Here is an 18,081-nt window from a genome sequence, read left to right as displayed (position 1 = left end):
AACTATTGATGCCCATGATTTTGGAATGAGATGTTTGACGAGCAGGTGTCCATATACTTTTGGTCATGTAGTGTATGAGAACTTAAGTGTACTCTGTAGGTGTGTATGTCTCAACATACACAGACTCATTAGCCACTTCTGCAGGAGCCCTGTTGTTGCCAAGAGACGTCTCACACAGGAGGCAAAAAGTATTAGGCTACTCTATAATCAATGCTAAACGTTAAAGTTACCAGCTACTGTACCATTATCAGCTCCCACCAATCACGATACTTACTTAAGCCAAACAATATGGTCAACCCCAAATTTTATTTTTAAGTGCAGTCAATTTGCAGAGCACTTGTTTGCTAAGGTTACTTTGAATAAGCATTCACGAACCTCTCCACCAACCTAGTGTGGATGATCGGTTAAAAACCTCAAGGCAGCTCAGGATCGGGTTTGTAGCACAAAAGTGAAGATAAAGGTCAGAAATAGATTACCACACCTCCAAGTTTCAATCTGAATAATAATTATATTTTTTGTTGTTGCAAAACGTTCCCCAATGAATATAAACCAGGACTGGGTGGCTCTGAAAGTAGGGCAATAGGTTAGCGGAGTGCATATACCCAGATGACAGCGCTCACTGCTGCTGAGCCTTAAGCTAAAGGTCAAGGAAGTGTTAAGGGGCTTCCCATCGGGAACCCTGTAAGAAGATTAGTGAGATTCCTGCTCTCAGGGAGATCCAGTGTTCGTCCCCCCCCCCCCCCCCCCCCCCCCCCCCCCCCCCCCAGCCTGCACACAAACCCCCTAAAACCAAAACCCTAAAAGCGCTGAATTGGGTCTTCCAACTCGGAGTCAAAACAGACTGTCAAGCAGTAACTGGCGTTAATTCCCCAAAATAAGCATACATTTGAACATTACACATTTAATCAAATTTGATGTTTTATGTTGGTGTTTTGAACAGTTATTTTTCTGCTCAATTTCATTCACAGCAAATTTTCATTAACATTTTCAGTTATTCATTCAAAGATACTCAGAGGCTGAGAAATAGGCGATTGAGCTAAATTGGACATACCGGTACGACCTACGTTTTATTTTACACTTGGTCCCTTTCAGAAATTGTTGGTGAACTCTATTTGGGTTAAAGTTTGGTGCAATGCGAATGCTCCAAAATAATTCAGAACCCTCAAAAGAGCCCCTGGAGCGAGCCAAACTGAATCCATCTCGAGAGGTGGTCTGACTTCGGTTGGCTTGAAGTCCACGGTCCGGTTCTCTTTTTTAGTGCAATGTGAACCCAAAGTTCTCCAGGCTCACTTGTCATTATTACCACACCATTCAGTAGGCTACTGCAACACCGTTTACCCAGCTATAACCCCTCACGTTGGTGCCACAAACGAGAAGATGTGCAGGTTGGTGGGGGGAAAACATGTGTGCTGTTTTTGGACTTTAAGCAGCAATTTAAGGATTCCAAAATATGTATGGAGTTAAACAATGTTTAGATTTAGAGCGTCAGCTCTAAACATTTAAAAAAAAGTTAGTTTATTTGATTGTGGGGCTTGAATAAAGTAACATTTGATGAAAACCACACTAGATTACAAAATCAACACAAACTCTTAAAGGGGCAGTAGCCTACATTGCATATACAATTTTCAAATACAGCATTCAATCTGCAGTTAATATTCTGCCATTTATCCTGTTAGTCATATTTAATCTTTTGATTATAAATGGTCTTTGATCTTAGATTAACTCAATGAAATCTATTATCTTCCAACCAGTTCTGATGGTATGGCTTGTCCTAAACATTTACCCATAGTGGATTGAGTCAATATTGGAAGATGGGCCTCCCGGGTGGGGCAGTGGTCTAGGGCACTGCATCGCAGTGCTAACTGCGCCACCAGAGTCTCTGGGTTCGCCCCCAGGCTCTGTCGCAGCCGGCCGCGACCGGGAGGTCCGTGGGGCGACGCACAATTGGGCTAGCGTCGTCCGGGTTAGGGAGGGTTTGGCCGGTAGGGATTTCCTTGTCTCATCGCGCTCCAGCGACTCCTGTGGCGGGCTGGGCGCAGTGCGCGCTAACCAAGGGGGCCAGGTGCACGGTGTTTCCTCCGACACATTGGTGCGGCTGGCTTCCGGGTTGGAGGCGCGCTGTGTTAAAGAAGCAGTGCGGCTTGGTTGGGTTGTGCCTCGGAGGACGCATTGCTTTCGACCTTCGTCTCTCCCGAGCCCGTACGGGAGTTGTAGCGATGAGACAAGATAGTAATTACTAGCGATTGGATACCACGAAAATTGGGGAGAAAAGGGGATAAAATTTTTAAAAAAATAATAAAAAATATTGGAAGATGAGCTTGGTTAATTTCTAAACATAGCAATGTAAATGTAAGAGTACTCTGACCACAATTGTTGAAGTGAACTGGCAAGAGAGCAGAGTACTCGTTCAAAAAGGCAAGGGCAGTGTGAAATCAGGTTGGAACCAAAATTATTTTCCAATCATTTCGTTCTAAACAGAACCCTTACTTTATTAGTTCCATTCCACTGTTCTGACCAGCAAATTAAAGTTCTGAACCGGTTTGGAAAAAAACAAAAAAAAAACTATTATGGTTTATATGGTTCCTTTGTTCCTTTTTAAAACCTCACATTTACATTTAGCTCAACAGTAAATTACTTCAATCAGCGTAGATAGAGCAGCTTGCTGTGGAGCGGGCAAGCTATTTACATGCATTGGACCGACAAGTGTAGGGCGCGAGACGTGACAATTTTGCGGGTAGGGAGACGGTGGAGGAGGCTTGACGCACTGGGCATCTTGTTGTTGTGACATGCATTATCTGAATTAGACCAACAGAAGTATACCTACGGAGGAGCGGCTTCTATTGAGAAACTTTGAATGTTTTAACTTCAGAGACTGGACCAGAGCTAGCTAGCGAGCTAACAAGCATGTGTATGCAGCGCGGCACCAGAATTAAAATAAAAACATCTTACCTTTCTGTAGTTAATACACCCACTGTGAAATAACTATAGTATCCTTACCTAGCATTGAAAAAGTTAATCCATTCCTTCTCTAATAAAAAAAATCCCTAATTTCTAAAACACTTGTAACGTCAGTAGGCTATACTTTGGGGGGGGAGGGGCAGGTAGCCTACACATTTTTAGCTTGCAGGCAGACACTGGAATAAGTTTGAGTGACAGAGTGAGGGCTTTGCATAGGCACTTTGTGGTGTTTGTGGTGGTGAAAAAAAGCCAGAATGTTAATAACCAGTTCCAATGCTTTTAAAATAACAGTTCTGTTCCGGAACAATATAGATCACTTTCGTTCCCAGGTTTTCAGTTCTGTTCCTTGAACCGGTTCCAACCCCTGGTGTGAATAGAGGACCAAGATTGGTTAAAGAGGACTATGTGAAAACAAAGATGGCCACGCTGGAGCCATCAGACATTTAGTGCCAATTTTGCATTTGAAAGATCAATGTTTTCTATACCAAGTTGAGTGAACAGAAGCTAAATATGTATTAAAATGTTAGAGTTAACTTTGTTTTAGTGGCTGCCAAACCCACTAAAGGCCAAATCTGGATGGCTCCATATCTATATCTCTTCAGGGTACATGCAGTACATCTACCTCTGTGCCAAATCTGGTGCTTGTATCAAAGTGCCCTATTGAGTCAACATTTTCTGTTTAGTATACAAAATATATTACTTTTCATTCCTCCTGGAAATCATGGTAAATTGTTTTTTTTTTGTTAATAATTTCTTGACAAAGTCCAAACATTTCAGAAGGCTAAAGTGTCACAAAATGAATTATTTTGACACTGTGGTCAAAATTGACTTTCTATCTACATTATCTAGCCTGGCAACAAGTGTGCAGTCAGTTTGTTGCCATTGTCTTCCAACTTGCGGCCCATTGACACAGCAAATCCAGGGAGGAGCTAAATATAAATTTCATTGGTCAAAACTATTTAATGAAGTGCACTGAATCTGAAAGATGTTCAGTCTCTTTCTTGAAATAAAAACGTTTGTTTTTAATGCCGGAAAAACGCCAAAATTAGAATTGCCATATTGTCGCAGTCTGATGAAAACCTCTCATCTTCCAGACACTTAAGGAAATTAAGAAAGAAAATGCAATATTTGACCATTAACAAACCTACAATTTCAAGAAGCTATTTGGAATATATTTTCCAGGTCCTAGAATGTTCTGAAATATTCAGGGTACATTGAGGTGAGTTACTGCTCACCTCAATGTACACTACATGTAAAATAATAAAAATTGGCAAAAATGTACTTAGGAAGGTTTTCATCAGACAGCAATGACATACTAAAACATGGATGTTACCTAGTTAGTAATGTGGCACAAGAGAAAGAAAACAACCTATTGTTATCTCCAGAGAAACTTCTCGGCAAACATGCAGAAAAGAGATCAATGGAACGCAGACCGTCGTGGCTAGAACAAGGACGCCATCATTGGTGCCCAATCAAAAACAGTTAAATCCATCATGATTTATGTGTTCCAACAGGCCCACACAGTGTGGTTAGTAAAATCCGATTAGGATATATTTGGCTGTTTTCCCTACATAATATTTAGAAGTTGTCCTTTTCGGGTTTATTAAAAAATAATAATCTCTGCTAAATACTAACTCCCGTTTTGTATAAGCTGGTAGCATAGCTAGCCATACAGAAAAATCGGTGGTGGTAGTTGAATTAGTTTGAGTGTAAAGCAGTTGATGGTGACATGAACAAGTATTGGGGTTGACATTCACACAAGCATTATACTCAGATTTTTACCTCAACACATAAACAATGACCTAAATGAATGCTAATTTTGATGGGCGGCAATGAGGAGATTCTGGATCTATCCCCAAGAGGAACTCGTGTGTGGCATTTACATTGGGTAAGAGTTTGTTTTAATCAATCTATTGCGTCTGTCTTTTGTCAATGGTATTCGTGTCTAGCATACTCATCCTTTCAAGTATTGCTCTGTGAGTGAAAAGGGAAATAGCGTATTTAAACTAAATAACGGTCGTTATCCTCACAGGCTATCTAACTAATCATCCATGTTGAGTCTATGGGAATGCTAACTGCACAAATGTCAGCGTTTAAATTAAGTGTTAAAAAAATATATAATTTTCCTCATGTTAATAATCAATCTTTCAGATTCTATGAATAATTTGGAAAAGTGTGATTTATATTTAGCGACTGCTTCTCCCTGGGTTAGCAGTGTGTCAATGGGCCAGAATAGGCCATAAGGTGGAAGACAACAGCGTTCAATCAGGAACTGGGTCAAGTGGGTGGGGCTACATAAGGTGAATAGCCTAATCAGGCTTCAATCTCTTCCTTCTCTCATAAACTAGCATGGGTTAAAAGAATAAACAGGTTTGATGATTTCTTCTTAAAATCAGCCATAAATCCCTTTGTGACAGGGGGAAAATGTCCAAAGAGTGGAACACTAGAAAATGTCCAAAGAGTAGAACCAGCTCACCTGCTTTTACACTAGGATTTGAGTATTAGATGTTCAAATGTTAGATTATTGTTTTAAGGAATAGTTCCACCATATTAAAAACGAGAGTTCAGTTCACGTAACAGGGTTGACCTTAAAATGAGGGACAGACGTAAATGAATCACTAATCACATGAAATAAATAATCTTCAGAAATGACTGTCAAAGCAACAAAATAACTAAGCTTTATTTTGGGGATTACGTGGGATAAAAATCATCCTAGAAGTGACACAGGGTTGAATGTGTACTTTAGCAAGCCTTTTTTCATATAAAAATTTGACTTAATAAATTCTCGATGTGGTCTATATTAAAAAGGGCACTTCATATAATATAACTGGCTTTTAAAATTCCATATTGCCACACAATTTCTATAAAAATAGCAATAGCTCTTTGTGGAACAACCTGCATATAACCAACAAACTGAAAACAAAAATGTGAAGGGGATAATCAAACACAGACATAGAAAGGGTGCTGTGTTCATTTGGGTCCTTTGTTGGACAACAGTACACATCTTAAAATTGAAATCAACTCAAAATGGCTGCCTACTGTTCATAGAGTTGGGACAGAGGCCAAAAGGGTTGTGAATGGGTACATAGGGGACATGCAGTGACCAGCCCGTGGACGGAACATTGTGGGACACACCTCTCCGCTGTGGCTTGGGAAAGTAGACTCCTCCCCCTTCACCTCCCTTGACACAATCAGCAGAAACTCTGACTGCTGGGCCCGCCCGTAACCTATACTGACAAGCTGCAACAACCAAATCAGAGCACAGAGGGATGCCCGGATCACGTATAAGACACAGAAAATGTAACAGTTTTTTTTTTATGTTAATTTCCAATTCATGAATTGGATTGTTTGGGCGATGTGAGGATTATGGGTCGAGGGAAGTACAAATAAAAGGAGGACATTTGGCTCCTCGTGGCGAGAGGCAGCGTTACCTGCTCAAACTTCCAGCCGTCTGACATGGTGGACACCATCTGGGTGAGCTCCTCCTCCTGGCACTGCAGCACCCGGTACACATGTTTCACTGGAGCCTGGGGAGAGAGCAGGGAGACGAGAGGGTATTCGAGTTGAGTGAATTCTGGCTACACACACGATGGAGCAGGTGCATTGATTAACAGTGCACTCACAGCCAAAGGCCAGCAATCCCAAAGGGTAGGGTGTCTACCCACCTCTGCCCAGAGTGGGTGAAAACGTGCTTTGGTGATGAAATGTCACTTCCTAAAATGCATGTTACCAAGACAAGTATGATTCTTCATGTTCTGAATCGTTCAGTTGGGTCTTTTAACCTATCATTAACATTGTATACAAAAAGTCAGATTTCGTAACCTAATACGTCCGATAAGCACCAAGCTCTTGACATTGTGGTGTAGGTTTCTCATAACTTGAGGATTTTACATTTTATGGCCGTCGTCCTCAGTTGTTTCCGCAGGTCGCAAAAAGCTAAATTAGCATGACACGAGCTGAATTAAATGTAAAAGCCTTTGAAAATAAAAAGCTCAGTGCTCCGTTGACATTTCACAGATATACACTTGTTTTTGTGAGCAATCTTCAAAAAACAGGTATTAAGAATATAAAAAGCGTACACTAAAATATGAAAATACTAAATCTCAAAACCAATATCCATCTTACCTCTATTGTTTTATGTCCTGCAGATTTGAGAAGAAAAATGACGAGTTCAATGGGAAAGTGAGCCTCTCAGGTACCAGTAGCCTTAATTCTTCACAGAATCCAGCCTAACTAATGCAACGTAAAACTTTACCACTTTTTTTCCTCTGGCCTCCGTTGATTTAGTCACCCTAATTCTGGCCATCCTATAAAGGGTACACACTCCAATAACTTTTGAATGGATTATGATAGACATGAGGTTTGGACCACTGGTTCTCTCAAAGGATTATCTACATAATTAACAAACTCAGCAAAAGAAGAAAGTTAATTCGTAAAAATCCAAATAACTTCACAGATCTTCATTGTAAAGGGTTTAAACACCGTTTCCCCATGCTTGTTCAATGAACCAGAAACAATTAATGAACATGCACCTGTGGAACGGTCATTAAGACACTAACAGCTTACAGACAGTAGGCAATTAAGGTCACAGTTATGAACACTTAGGAGACTTTCTACTGACTCTGAAAAACACCAAAAGAAAGATGCCTAGGGACCCTGCTCATCTGCGTGAACGTGCCTTAGGCATGCTGCAAGGAGGCATGAGGACTGCAGATGTGGCCAGGGCAATAAATTGCAACGTCCGTACTGTGAGACGCCTAAGACAGCGCTACAGGGAGACAGGGCGGACAGCTAATCGTCCTCGCAGTGGCAGACCACGTGTAACAACACCTGCACAGGATCGGTACATCCGAACATCACACCAGCGGGACAGGTACATGGCAACAACAACTGCCCGAATTACACCAGGAACCCACAATCCCTCCATCAATGCTCAGACTGTCCGCAATATGCTGAGAGAGACTGGACTGAGGTCTTGTAGGCATGTTGTAAGGCAGGTCCTCACCAGACATCACTGGCAATAACGTTGCCTATGGGCACAAACCCACTGTCGCTGGACCAGACAGGACTGGCAAAAAGTGCTCGTCTCTGACGAGGTGCAGTTCTCTCTCTGGTGATGGTCGGATTCACATTTATCGTCAAAGGAATGAGCATTACACCAAGGCCTGTACTCTAGAGCAGGATGGATTTGGAGGTGGCAGGTCCATCATGGTCTGGGGCGGTGTGTCACAGCATCATCGGACTGAGCTTGTTGTCATTGCAGGCAATCTCAACGCTGTGCGTTACAGGGAAGATATCCTCCTCCCTCATATGGTACCCTTCCTGCAGGCTCATCCTGACATAACCCTCCAGCATGACAATGCCACCAGCCATACTGCTAGTTCTGTGCGTAATTTCCTGCAAGACAGGAATGTCAGTGTTCTGTTATGGCCTGCGAAGAGCCCGGATCTCAATCCCATTGAGCACGTCTGGAACCTGTTGGATCGGAGGGTGAGGGCTAGGGCCATTCCCCCCAGAAAAGTCCGAAAACTTGCAGGTGCCTTGGTGGAAGAGTGGGGTAACATCTCACAGCAAGAACTGGCAAATCTGGTGCAGTCCATGAAGAGATGCACTGCAGTACTTAACGCAGCTGGTGGCCACACCAGATACTGGCTGTTACTTTTGACCCCCCCTTTGTTCAGAGACATTAAATTTCTGTTAGTCACATGTCTGTGGAACTTGTTCAGTTTACATCTCAGTTGTTGAATCTTATGTTCATAAATATTTACACATGTTAAGTTTGCTGAAAATACAACGCAGTTGATAGTGAGGATGTTTCTTTTTTTTGCTGAGTTTATTTTAACCATCGGTCAAAAGATACGTATCCTTACAAAAGGGATAAGAGTTTTGAAGAAATACAAAATCAATAGCGTGCGATTGGGAAGTTCACCTACCTGTGATGTTTTGCAGTCTCGTTCCCTGATCTTGTCCTTGAGGAGCTTGATTAATGATGTGATATTGTAGAATTCGGCTTCCTCCAGGACACCTTCAAAAACACACATTAAGAATCCATTCTGGCAGGAATGAGCAACATAATAAAAACAGACTGATAGAGGATACTTAAGAGCTGACGTTGGAAACCAACAGCTTCACTGTGCACATAAGTAGCAACATTCATCTCACATGTCTAGTCTTACCTTCCTCTGCCAGCTCCCTGTTGAGCACCAGCTTGCCATGCCTCAAGTAGTTCAGTACCGGCCCAAAGTATGTGGGGTCTCTGTCTATGAGATAGGCACCAGTGTCATCCTGTAAATGGAACAGATAGAAAAGAATTAAGTCAAGATTTACAGTTCACCATTGTCGGACGAAGACCACTGAGTTGAGTGAAGAGAGGAAAACCACTGGACAGAAGTTAGAACACACAAAACCACACTGCATATATCAGGAAACAGAAACCCCAACATAAGTCCATATGAATGATGGAGGAAGCTACTGGGCTCATAATCCTTGCAAGTGTTGAGGAGTCACACACACACACACACACACACACAGCCATCAACGATAATTTCTAGCCTTTATTCCCAGAAGCACTCAAGAGTTTGATCCTCTTGAGCTCATAACCAGTGGGCATTCCCATATTCCAGTAAGTACAGTGAATAGAACATCCTGCCTTTATGTACACATCTACCTCAAATACATTGTACCCCTGCACAGTGCTATGGTACGGGTACTCCCTGGATGTAGCTCTATTCTGGTATTTTATTCCTTGTGTAACCATTATTTTTTAAACTGCATCATTGGGATGGGCTCATAAGTAAGCATTCCACAGTAGTCTACACCCATGGTATTCGGTGCATGTGACAAATAAAATGTTATAGGAATATGGTAAATACCATTGGTTATAACATTTTATTTGTCACATGCACCGAATACCATGGGTGTAGACTACTGTGGAATGCTTACTTATGAGCCCATCCCAATTATGCAGTTTAAAAATAATGGTTACACAAGGAATAAAATACCAGTACCATAACACTGTGCGGGGATATGAGGTATTTGAGGTAGATATGTACATAAAGGCAGGATGTCCTAAATCACAGTACTTATAGGAATGCCCACTAGTTATAAGTACTGCGTTGAATTTTTTTTTAAATAAAAAAATCTTTGTTTCCTGGGGGAATGGGTTGTTGAAACAATTAGAGCAGAACAGAATGAGATTTGGAACAGGAGACTGAATCCACAGAGGGGACCAAGAGGGAAAACACGACTGTACCATCTTCAATGCAAAACAAGACGGAACCAATTACACAACCACCCTCTTCATTCCATTGAAAAACACAGAAGTCAGAGACAGTTTGTCAGCAATCTGCAGTTAATATTAGTCCACCGAGAACAGGATTTTATTTTTTTAGATAATTCAAGTTAAAATTAAAAGGGAAATGGTGAGTGAATGTCAATCACCAAAAAAATAAATAAAAAAAAACACTTGGGGGGGTGAAACAAAACAAATGTAACGCAAATCTCGTTAATGCAACAGGATGTGTGAGTTTGCATACTTTTTAGTACTTGGCCTCAGCGATCTAGACAAATTAGCTGAGGCACTGGGCTGGCAGCTGTCCCAACATAATTTACACAACACACTCTTCATTTTCATACTTTCCAGGCCTTGGTCAAACAAAGCTAGGCAAACACACACACACACACACCTCTTCCTTCGCCATTGATAGACTGCCATCAAACGTTGTTAAACCCATTAGGTCTTTCCAATAATGAGAAACTGTCTCAGAGCATTCTCTAAGGTGCTGAACCTGAAGATTCATGGCTGACTGACCTCCTTTCCACTGCAAAAATACCCCACTGGACCCCCATGGGTTATGAACTAGTCCAAATGCTCTGCGCATCAGTTCCTTAATATTCTTCTACAGACATTAATTTAACCATAGTTACAGGTGGAAAGTACAGGAGAACAGAAATAGGTCAGTTAAGACTCATTTTCTGGTGTAGCGGCACCTCAAAAAATAACTTACGTCCTGCTAAATTAAACAGATGCAAGTACATAGTGAAAACATTACTGTGCCATGTTTGTACTTTGTTGATGTGCAGCAATGAAGGTTCATAGACAGTTTTAAGGACAGGCCACCTAGATTTAGAAGCATGCCTCTGTGTTGCTATATCTGTACATTGTTTCAGTCTCTCGTTGACGTGTCAGCTCTGAGCTGAACAAGTGGCCTATCCTAGTGTTATGCACATGTCAAGAGTGTGCAAAGCTGTCATCAAGGCAAAGGGTGGCTACTTTGAAGAACCTCAAACATATTTTGATTTGTTTAACACTTTTGTTTATACTAGATGATTCCATATGTGTTATTTTATAGTTTGTCTTCACTATTATTCTACAATGTAGAAAATAGTAAAAAATAAAGATAAACCCTTGAATGAGTTGGTGTCCAAACTTGACTGGTACTGTGCGTGTACATATTTTCGAAGAAGTCTGACCTTTTAACAGTTTTTATCCCCCCCCCCACCCGCCCCTCTTCTTCTTCCACCATTTTCAAGGCACACATTCACCAGGCTCACAGCCGGTGCATTTAGCTGAACAATTTATGACGGATTAATGTCTCAAGTTCTAAAATGAACAACTCCTTTCAGAAGCCCCTGAAAGCTTTCCCCTCAGAGGCCGTTAAAGATTTCCATCATTGCTGGGCTGGCAAAGGGGAAAATCACTCCTGTCCAAAGCACTCTCTGGGTGGGGAATATTCCTGTAGAGGAGGAGAAACAGGCGCAACGTAAAATATTTACTCTGCCTCGGAAACCATCAGTCGACAGGGAGACCGAGACACAGCTTACTGCTTCTCGATTACGCGACCGACTGAGCTGGCTAACTTCTGGAGTGTTCCATCGCCATGCGGCCGGGCCACCAAGGCATGTACAGTCATCCATGGCTAGCCTATTTTTGCAAGTGCCCTGCGGTGGTGTCGACTTGTCACTGGTTCTGGTGATTTGTGGCATGGTGTTTAGAGCGTGGCAGTGTGAAGGCAACAGTGGAGGAGCATGGAGCTGGTAGTGTTAAATATTTACACTGCCTCCCTCCCAGTGTTCAGGCGTGAACCCAGCACTAAATGCGGGCCGGCCGCACATCTCACGCACGTGGAGAAAGCCTTCTCAGCAGGCAAATAGGAGAGGAATATGAAAAGAATTAGATGCGAAAGGAACAAGAATTTTATGCAATGGAATTCTTGAAATATTGATGTTGCTCTCAAAACCAGAGAGCTGGAATGTCACTTGAGTGGCCCTGCATTTGGTTCAGAGGGGTAGTCTGATCTCACATTAACAAAGGAAAAAGTGATGAGGTCCTGTAAGCTTATGGTCCTTAAGTCATTAGATAGAGGACCATCCACAACTTACCTGACGTCTGACCCAGTATACTTGGCTGATAAAATGTTGGTAGAACAACTATTTTAAATTAGCCAAGAACTGTGCACAAAAATCAGTCAAAAATCAACTAAGAGCTATGTGGCAGAAAGGACCCATAAGTAAGGTGATTATCTAATACTTTTCAATATTTAAAAAAAAATAATAAAAGCAGGAAGAAGAGTCTTAAAATATAGATGCAGTTCCCTCTGGAAACAAGAATTTGGGAGAATCTTAGTTGTGGTGACCGTGCATGTGAGTACTACCACACACTCTCTCCCTGGCTTACCCCAATGTGCAAAACAGGCTCCAGTCAACATGAATAATGCAAAGCTCCTTCTGAAGCACATCAGCCTAGGTGACTGAAGACCAAGGCACTCATTTCCTGAGGTGGTAAACACAATACTGCATTGCCAAAAATAGAGCACTTGAATTAGCCATCAGTCTTTGGTGCTTCCTGTTCAAGTGAAGGGATGTGAAGTGACTCCAATTATTATTATTTTTTTTAACTTGCCTTGCACTCAACCATGTGCAAAATGAATTCATGTATAAACATTTTTGAAAGGTGTTGACTACAGGGCTGACTATGGTTGATGGGAATAGCTCTTTTTATATTGAAGGTAGCTATTAGTCAAAGCTGCTGGCAGACAGGGATATGTAGTGCATTAGCCTGAGAGCCCAATCTGCACTTAGGCAGGGGATTGGGCTGGGCTGCTCCATTTATGATCAGCTGTTCACGTTTGGGCAAACCACCCAAAAACACACTGATTTAGGCTATTGAGAGATTAGGAGATTTGCATGAACAAATGACAATATGAAAGGAACTGAGAACAGTAAATCCAAGGGAATGTGTGGTAATGGAGATTAACGGTGCTAGTAGATGAGCGCAATGGAATGTGATGGAGCATTAAGAGAAACGAAACGCATACGGACGCTTAAAAAAAAAAAAAAAAAATGACAAAACAGTGCTGAGGCGGAGGTAGTGGTGGAGAGTCGGCTCCAAAATAATTGATTCTTCGACTCCTTGCCCGTCGATTCCCTGTGTCGACTCCCATTTCTGGGTGTCAAGCATAGATTCCGCTAGGAAGACTTCTCGGCTAGGAGTCAGCATTTTTGCAACGGAGGAGACTGTTCTCGGAAGTAGCCAACGGCAACTACTCAAACTCTTGCCTCTTTCACAGCAAATAACTTAGGGGAAGGGCATAACTAGACAAGTAGGCCACCACGCAGACAATCAGAGCTGAGCATTGATAATCAAAAGCTGTATTTCACAATTTCTTGGCTTACAATGTCTCCCAAGTTCATTAAGTAGGGGCTAATCAATGAGTAGGCTAGCGTAAACTACTCTACACGCAACAGACCGAAGACTGAACATGCACTCATTTTTCATAGCGAAGCGAAAGAGCAGGCGACACAGCGAGAGAGAAGAGGGCAGGCAGACAGTAACGTAAACTCACCCCATTCTGTACAAATGTGCGCAACTGCAACATTCAAACAAGGCTACAAATGAAACGAATGGAACTGTAACGACTGTGTTGACTTCAAAATCAGGGGTGTGAACTAGGTTTCTATTCAAGCGTTGATCGACATGGTAATGGTTCTATAGTATTGGAGAAAAGTTGGAGAAAAAAAACGGCCCCTCCGTTACATCGTGGCGTGTCATGTCGTAACGTACAGCACGCATAAAGCAACTATTTCTGTCTTACAATCTCTCTCCAGCAGGTGTTGCACTTCTCTCATCCTTTAAAAACAAGAAATGGACAGTGACGGGGGTATGGGGGCATACCTAGTAATTTTTTGCGTCATCATTGCAAGCGATCATCATTCTCAAAGCCGCTGTTAACTTCTAAGATCACTTTAGCACTGCCCTAAAAACCCCGATTCAAAATCGACACAAACCTTCAAATAGGTATGTAATCACACATTATATAAACTCTTTATAGTGTTTTATATATATATTTTTTAGAGGTGATAAGTTGGACAGATCGAGTGAAAAAAAGCTATTTTCCCACACGACATCTCTCCTCACTATCACGCATTAGATTCGCTTCCCCACCCGCCATTTTTAAGAAGACCCGACGGGGCTCATTGCCTGCTTGAATTATGCAGAAACGGGCAGTGTTTAGGTCATGTAATTGATTCTGTTGGAAAGGGGAGGAAGTGCTTTACAATGGTATTGACATAATTGATCTGGAAGTATTACGTTTTTTGGGGCGCTAAAATAAGGGCAATTGTACGGACCAAGGCGATGTACGAGTTTACGTTATATAGCATAGGCTATATACTGCATCTCACAATGCCTCGTAAATTCACCAAAAGTATAGGATTAGCCTATCAATGAGTATGGCTAAACTATTCTACACTGAACAAAAATATAAAAAGCCAACATTCAAGGTAATTCAGTCAATTTAACAAAAAATTCATTAGGCCCTAATCTATTGATTTCACATGACTGGGAATACAGATATGCATCGGTTGGTCACAGATAAATAAAAGTAGGGGCACGGATCAGAAAACCAGTCAGTATCTGGTGTGACCACCATTTGCCTTATGCAGCATGACATCTCCTTCACATAGAGTTGATCAGGCTGTTGATTGTGACCTGTGGAATGTTGTCCCACTCCTCTTCAATGGCTGTGCGAAGTCACTGGATATTGGCGGGTACATGCTGTTGTACACATCGGTCCAGAGTATCCCAAACATGCTCAATGGGTGACATGTCTGGTGAGTATGCAGGCCATGGAAGTAGTGAGACATTTTCAGCTTCCAGGAATTGTGTACAGATCCTTGAGACACAGGGCTGTGCATTATGCTGAAACATGGTGATAGCAGTGGATGAATGGCACGACAACGGGCCTCAAGATCTTGTCACGGTATCTGTGCATTCAAATTCCCATCAATGAAATAAGTGTTTGTTGTCCATAGCTTATGCCTACCCATTCATAACCCCACCACGGGGCACGCTGTTCACAATGTCAACATCAGAAAACCGCTCACCCACACGCAGTCTGCCCAGTACAGTTGAAACTGGGATTTATCCGTGAAGAGCACACTTCTCCAGCGTGCCAGTTGTCAAAGGTGAGCATTTGCCCACTGAAGTCTGTTACGACACTGAACTGCAGTCAGGTCAAGGCCCTGGTGATGAGGAGCACGCAATAAGCTTCCCTGAGATGGTTTGACAGTTTGTGCAGAAATTATTCCGTTGTGCAAACCCAGTTTCATCAGCTGTCCGGGTGGCTGGTGTCAGACGATCCCGCAGGTTAAGAAGCCATATGTGGAGGTCCTGGGCTGGCATGGTTACATGTGGTCTGCAGTTGAGGTTGCTTGGACGTACTGCCAAATTCTCTTAAACAACATTTGTGAGAAATTAACATTAAATTCTCTGGCAACAGCTGTGGTGGACATTCCTGCAGACAGCATGCGAAATGCACTCTCCCTCAAAACATCTGTGGAATTGTGTCGTGTGACAACAATACACAATTTAGAGTGGCCTTTTATGGCCCCCAGCACAAGGTCCATCTATGTAATGATCATGCCATTTACCTCAGATTTTTGATGTGCCGCACCCGTCATGTGAATGGAATATCTTGGCAAAGGAAAAATGCTCACTAACAGGGACGTAAACAAATATGTGAACAGAATTAGAGAAATAAGCTTTTTGTGCGCATGGAACATTTCTGGGATATTTTATTTCAGCTCATGAAACATGGGACCAACACTTCACATGTTGTGTTTATATTTTTGTTCAGTGTACATTGTGCCAGTGAATTGAAATGGAAGTTTAATTAGGCCTAAATGTGCAATAGGAAGTATCGTGCCCATAGTTTATTTAATGAAACCTTGGCTGTTAATTTCCTAGGCAATAGATTGCAAAGCGACTGAGCTAAACCTTTTGGAAAGGGCAAGTTCACTTCCTCATCCAGTCTCAAACACAAATGCTGTTCAGCAGCTAAAAATCACTTTATTAGGACGAAAGTCTACCATGGACCGCTAAAATAATGATTATGATGTCAATTCCACAATTTAAATATTATGGGGACACATATAGGCTGTTTGGCAGCCAAGCACGAGTTATTAGTGTAGCCTATTATCTATCGTCTAGACATGACCTTGAAACATCTTCACGCCCAATTACAAAAACCTCCACTCCAAGCTTGTCATAAGTGCAAATTGAATGAAAAAAAACAACTACAGGTGGCAGTTAAGAGAATTCATGGATTGTGTTTTAAATGCTCAAAAGTACGGTACAATGCGCACATTTTCTTATTACAAAAATATATTGTTCAAAATATGTTGTTCAGTTACATACTATTAATACTCTGCCCCTCAGTGACTGCCAGCAGCCGCAGCTCCACCTCAGTGGGCGCATAGACTGTGCAGATCGTGCGAGAATTGCCAGCTATTTGCTATGAGGGGGAACTGCCCATAGCAAACAGCACAAAGTAAATGGAACGTCCTGGTGCACTCAGTCAGAACTTCTGGAGCTCTTCTGAGTCTCCTCCCAAAGAGTCTCTCGCACCAGACTGCTTACTTCCGCATGTGACCGTAGGTTGAAGATGAGAACCTAAGTGTGACTAGATCTGGTCTGTCAGATGAAGCTAACGCTAAATCTAATTAACTTGTAAATAAAAAATCATAGGAGCCTGGGACCTGAAACCAGACAACTACAACCAACAAGAGTTTAAGGATTGACTAGCTAGAACCTTCATCGCGGCTCTAGTAGGACAAAAAAGCATGGGCAATTTTAATGTGGTTTGTCAGGTTCTACTGTAGGTGACAGGGCAAACATGTGCAGACTATAACAGCATAAAACCAGGTGTATCAAAGCATGATCAAATTAATTAGCCAGCTACAGTAATTGTGCGAAATAGAGAATTTGTTAAGCAGCTAGCTATATAGTTAGCTCCCATGCCAACGTCAAGTCTTTCTGAACTCATGACTAACCCGTAAATATGAAGTTATTTCAGAATGAACGTTAACTGGTTAGCGCATCATGCTTTTTAACATTAAGTTAGCTAGCTAGCCCCAGTTAGATAAAGTTCTCACTTGCATCTGCGTGCTTGTGGCGTTCTCCCTAACATGACCAGACACATCACGTGCAAAACACATTTAGAATTCCATGTTATTCAATTATTGCGCGTGCCAACGACCGTCTGTGACGCCAAGGGCCAAAATATAAGTCTTTCCTATTTCTGACGCAGATCGCGCTGAAAGTCATCTCCTCATTGGTTTATAGAAGCAGCTACCCACGTGCCATCTCCTCATTGGTTATACCCACGTGGGTGATTGAAAGACGAACTTTGTTGCCGGTTGTCGTGGTAATACTATGAAAGTTTAGATGCGATCACCATATAAGTTCAAAGATGAAAAAGCCTGGAAGGAGGAGAGATGACTAGAAACGATTCGGTTGGCCGTTTTGTGTGTGGATTTATTGTCGGAGTAGAGGTCCTTGTGCATTTCAGCTAAAACAACAACTCAATGTTTATATCCCAGGACAAATTAGCTAGCAATAGCAAGTTAGCTAGCAAGTGCAAGCTAACTAGCTAAATTGCCATACATGTTTAATGCGTTTCGATCTGTCCCCAAATTAATGTAATTGATTCAGAGTTTGGCTAATTACATTTATGCACGATAGCGCACGCGGAGCAGCCGGTTTGGTATAATCTATCCTGTTCAAAACAGTGGCAGCATGTGCAGCAGTGTTCATTCGGTTTTTGACATACTAAAGTTTAATAG

General features: G+C 42.0%; 1 protein-coding gene across 2 annotated transcripts in view; it reads right to left on the bottom strand.

Annotated features, from left to right (window-relative positions):
• kctd5b (potassium channel tetramerization domain containing 5b) overlaps positions 1 to 18,081 on the bottom strand; it is a 39,421-nt gene that overhangs the window by 8,286 nt on the left and 13,054 nt on the right. Inside the window, exons 2-5 of one of the 2 annotated variants that reach the window (XM_055924285.1) lie at positions 9,135 to 9,243; positions 8,892 to 8,983; positions 6,390 to 6,485; positions 6,094 to 6,198 (exon numbers count right to left, since the gene is read on the bottom strand). In XM_055924285.1, the coding sequence (XP_055780260.1) occupies positions 6,094 to 6,198; positions 6,390 to 6,485; positions 8,892 to 8,983; positions 9,135 to 9,243 (402 nt within the window). The remainder of the gene's footprint in view (positions 1 to 6,093; positions 6,199 to 6,389; positions 6,486 to 8,891; positions 8,984 to 9,134; positions 9,244 to 18,081) is intronic. The other variant, XM_055924294.1, reaches the window with a different exon arrangement.

This window comes from Salvelinus fontinalis, chromosome 1, assembly GCF_029448725.1.
Source record: "Salvelinus fontinalis isolate EN_2023a chromosome 1, ASM2944872v1, whole genome shotgun sequence".
Lineage (NCBI taxonomy): Eukaryota > Metazoa > Chordata > Actinopteri > Salmoniformes > Salmonidae > Salvelinus > Salvelinus fontinalis.
Note: the sequence above shows the minus strand (reverse complement) of the source record. Positions and strands in the feature narration are given on the sequence as shown.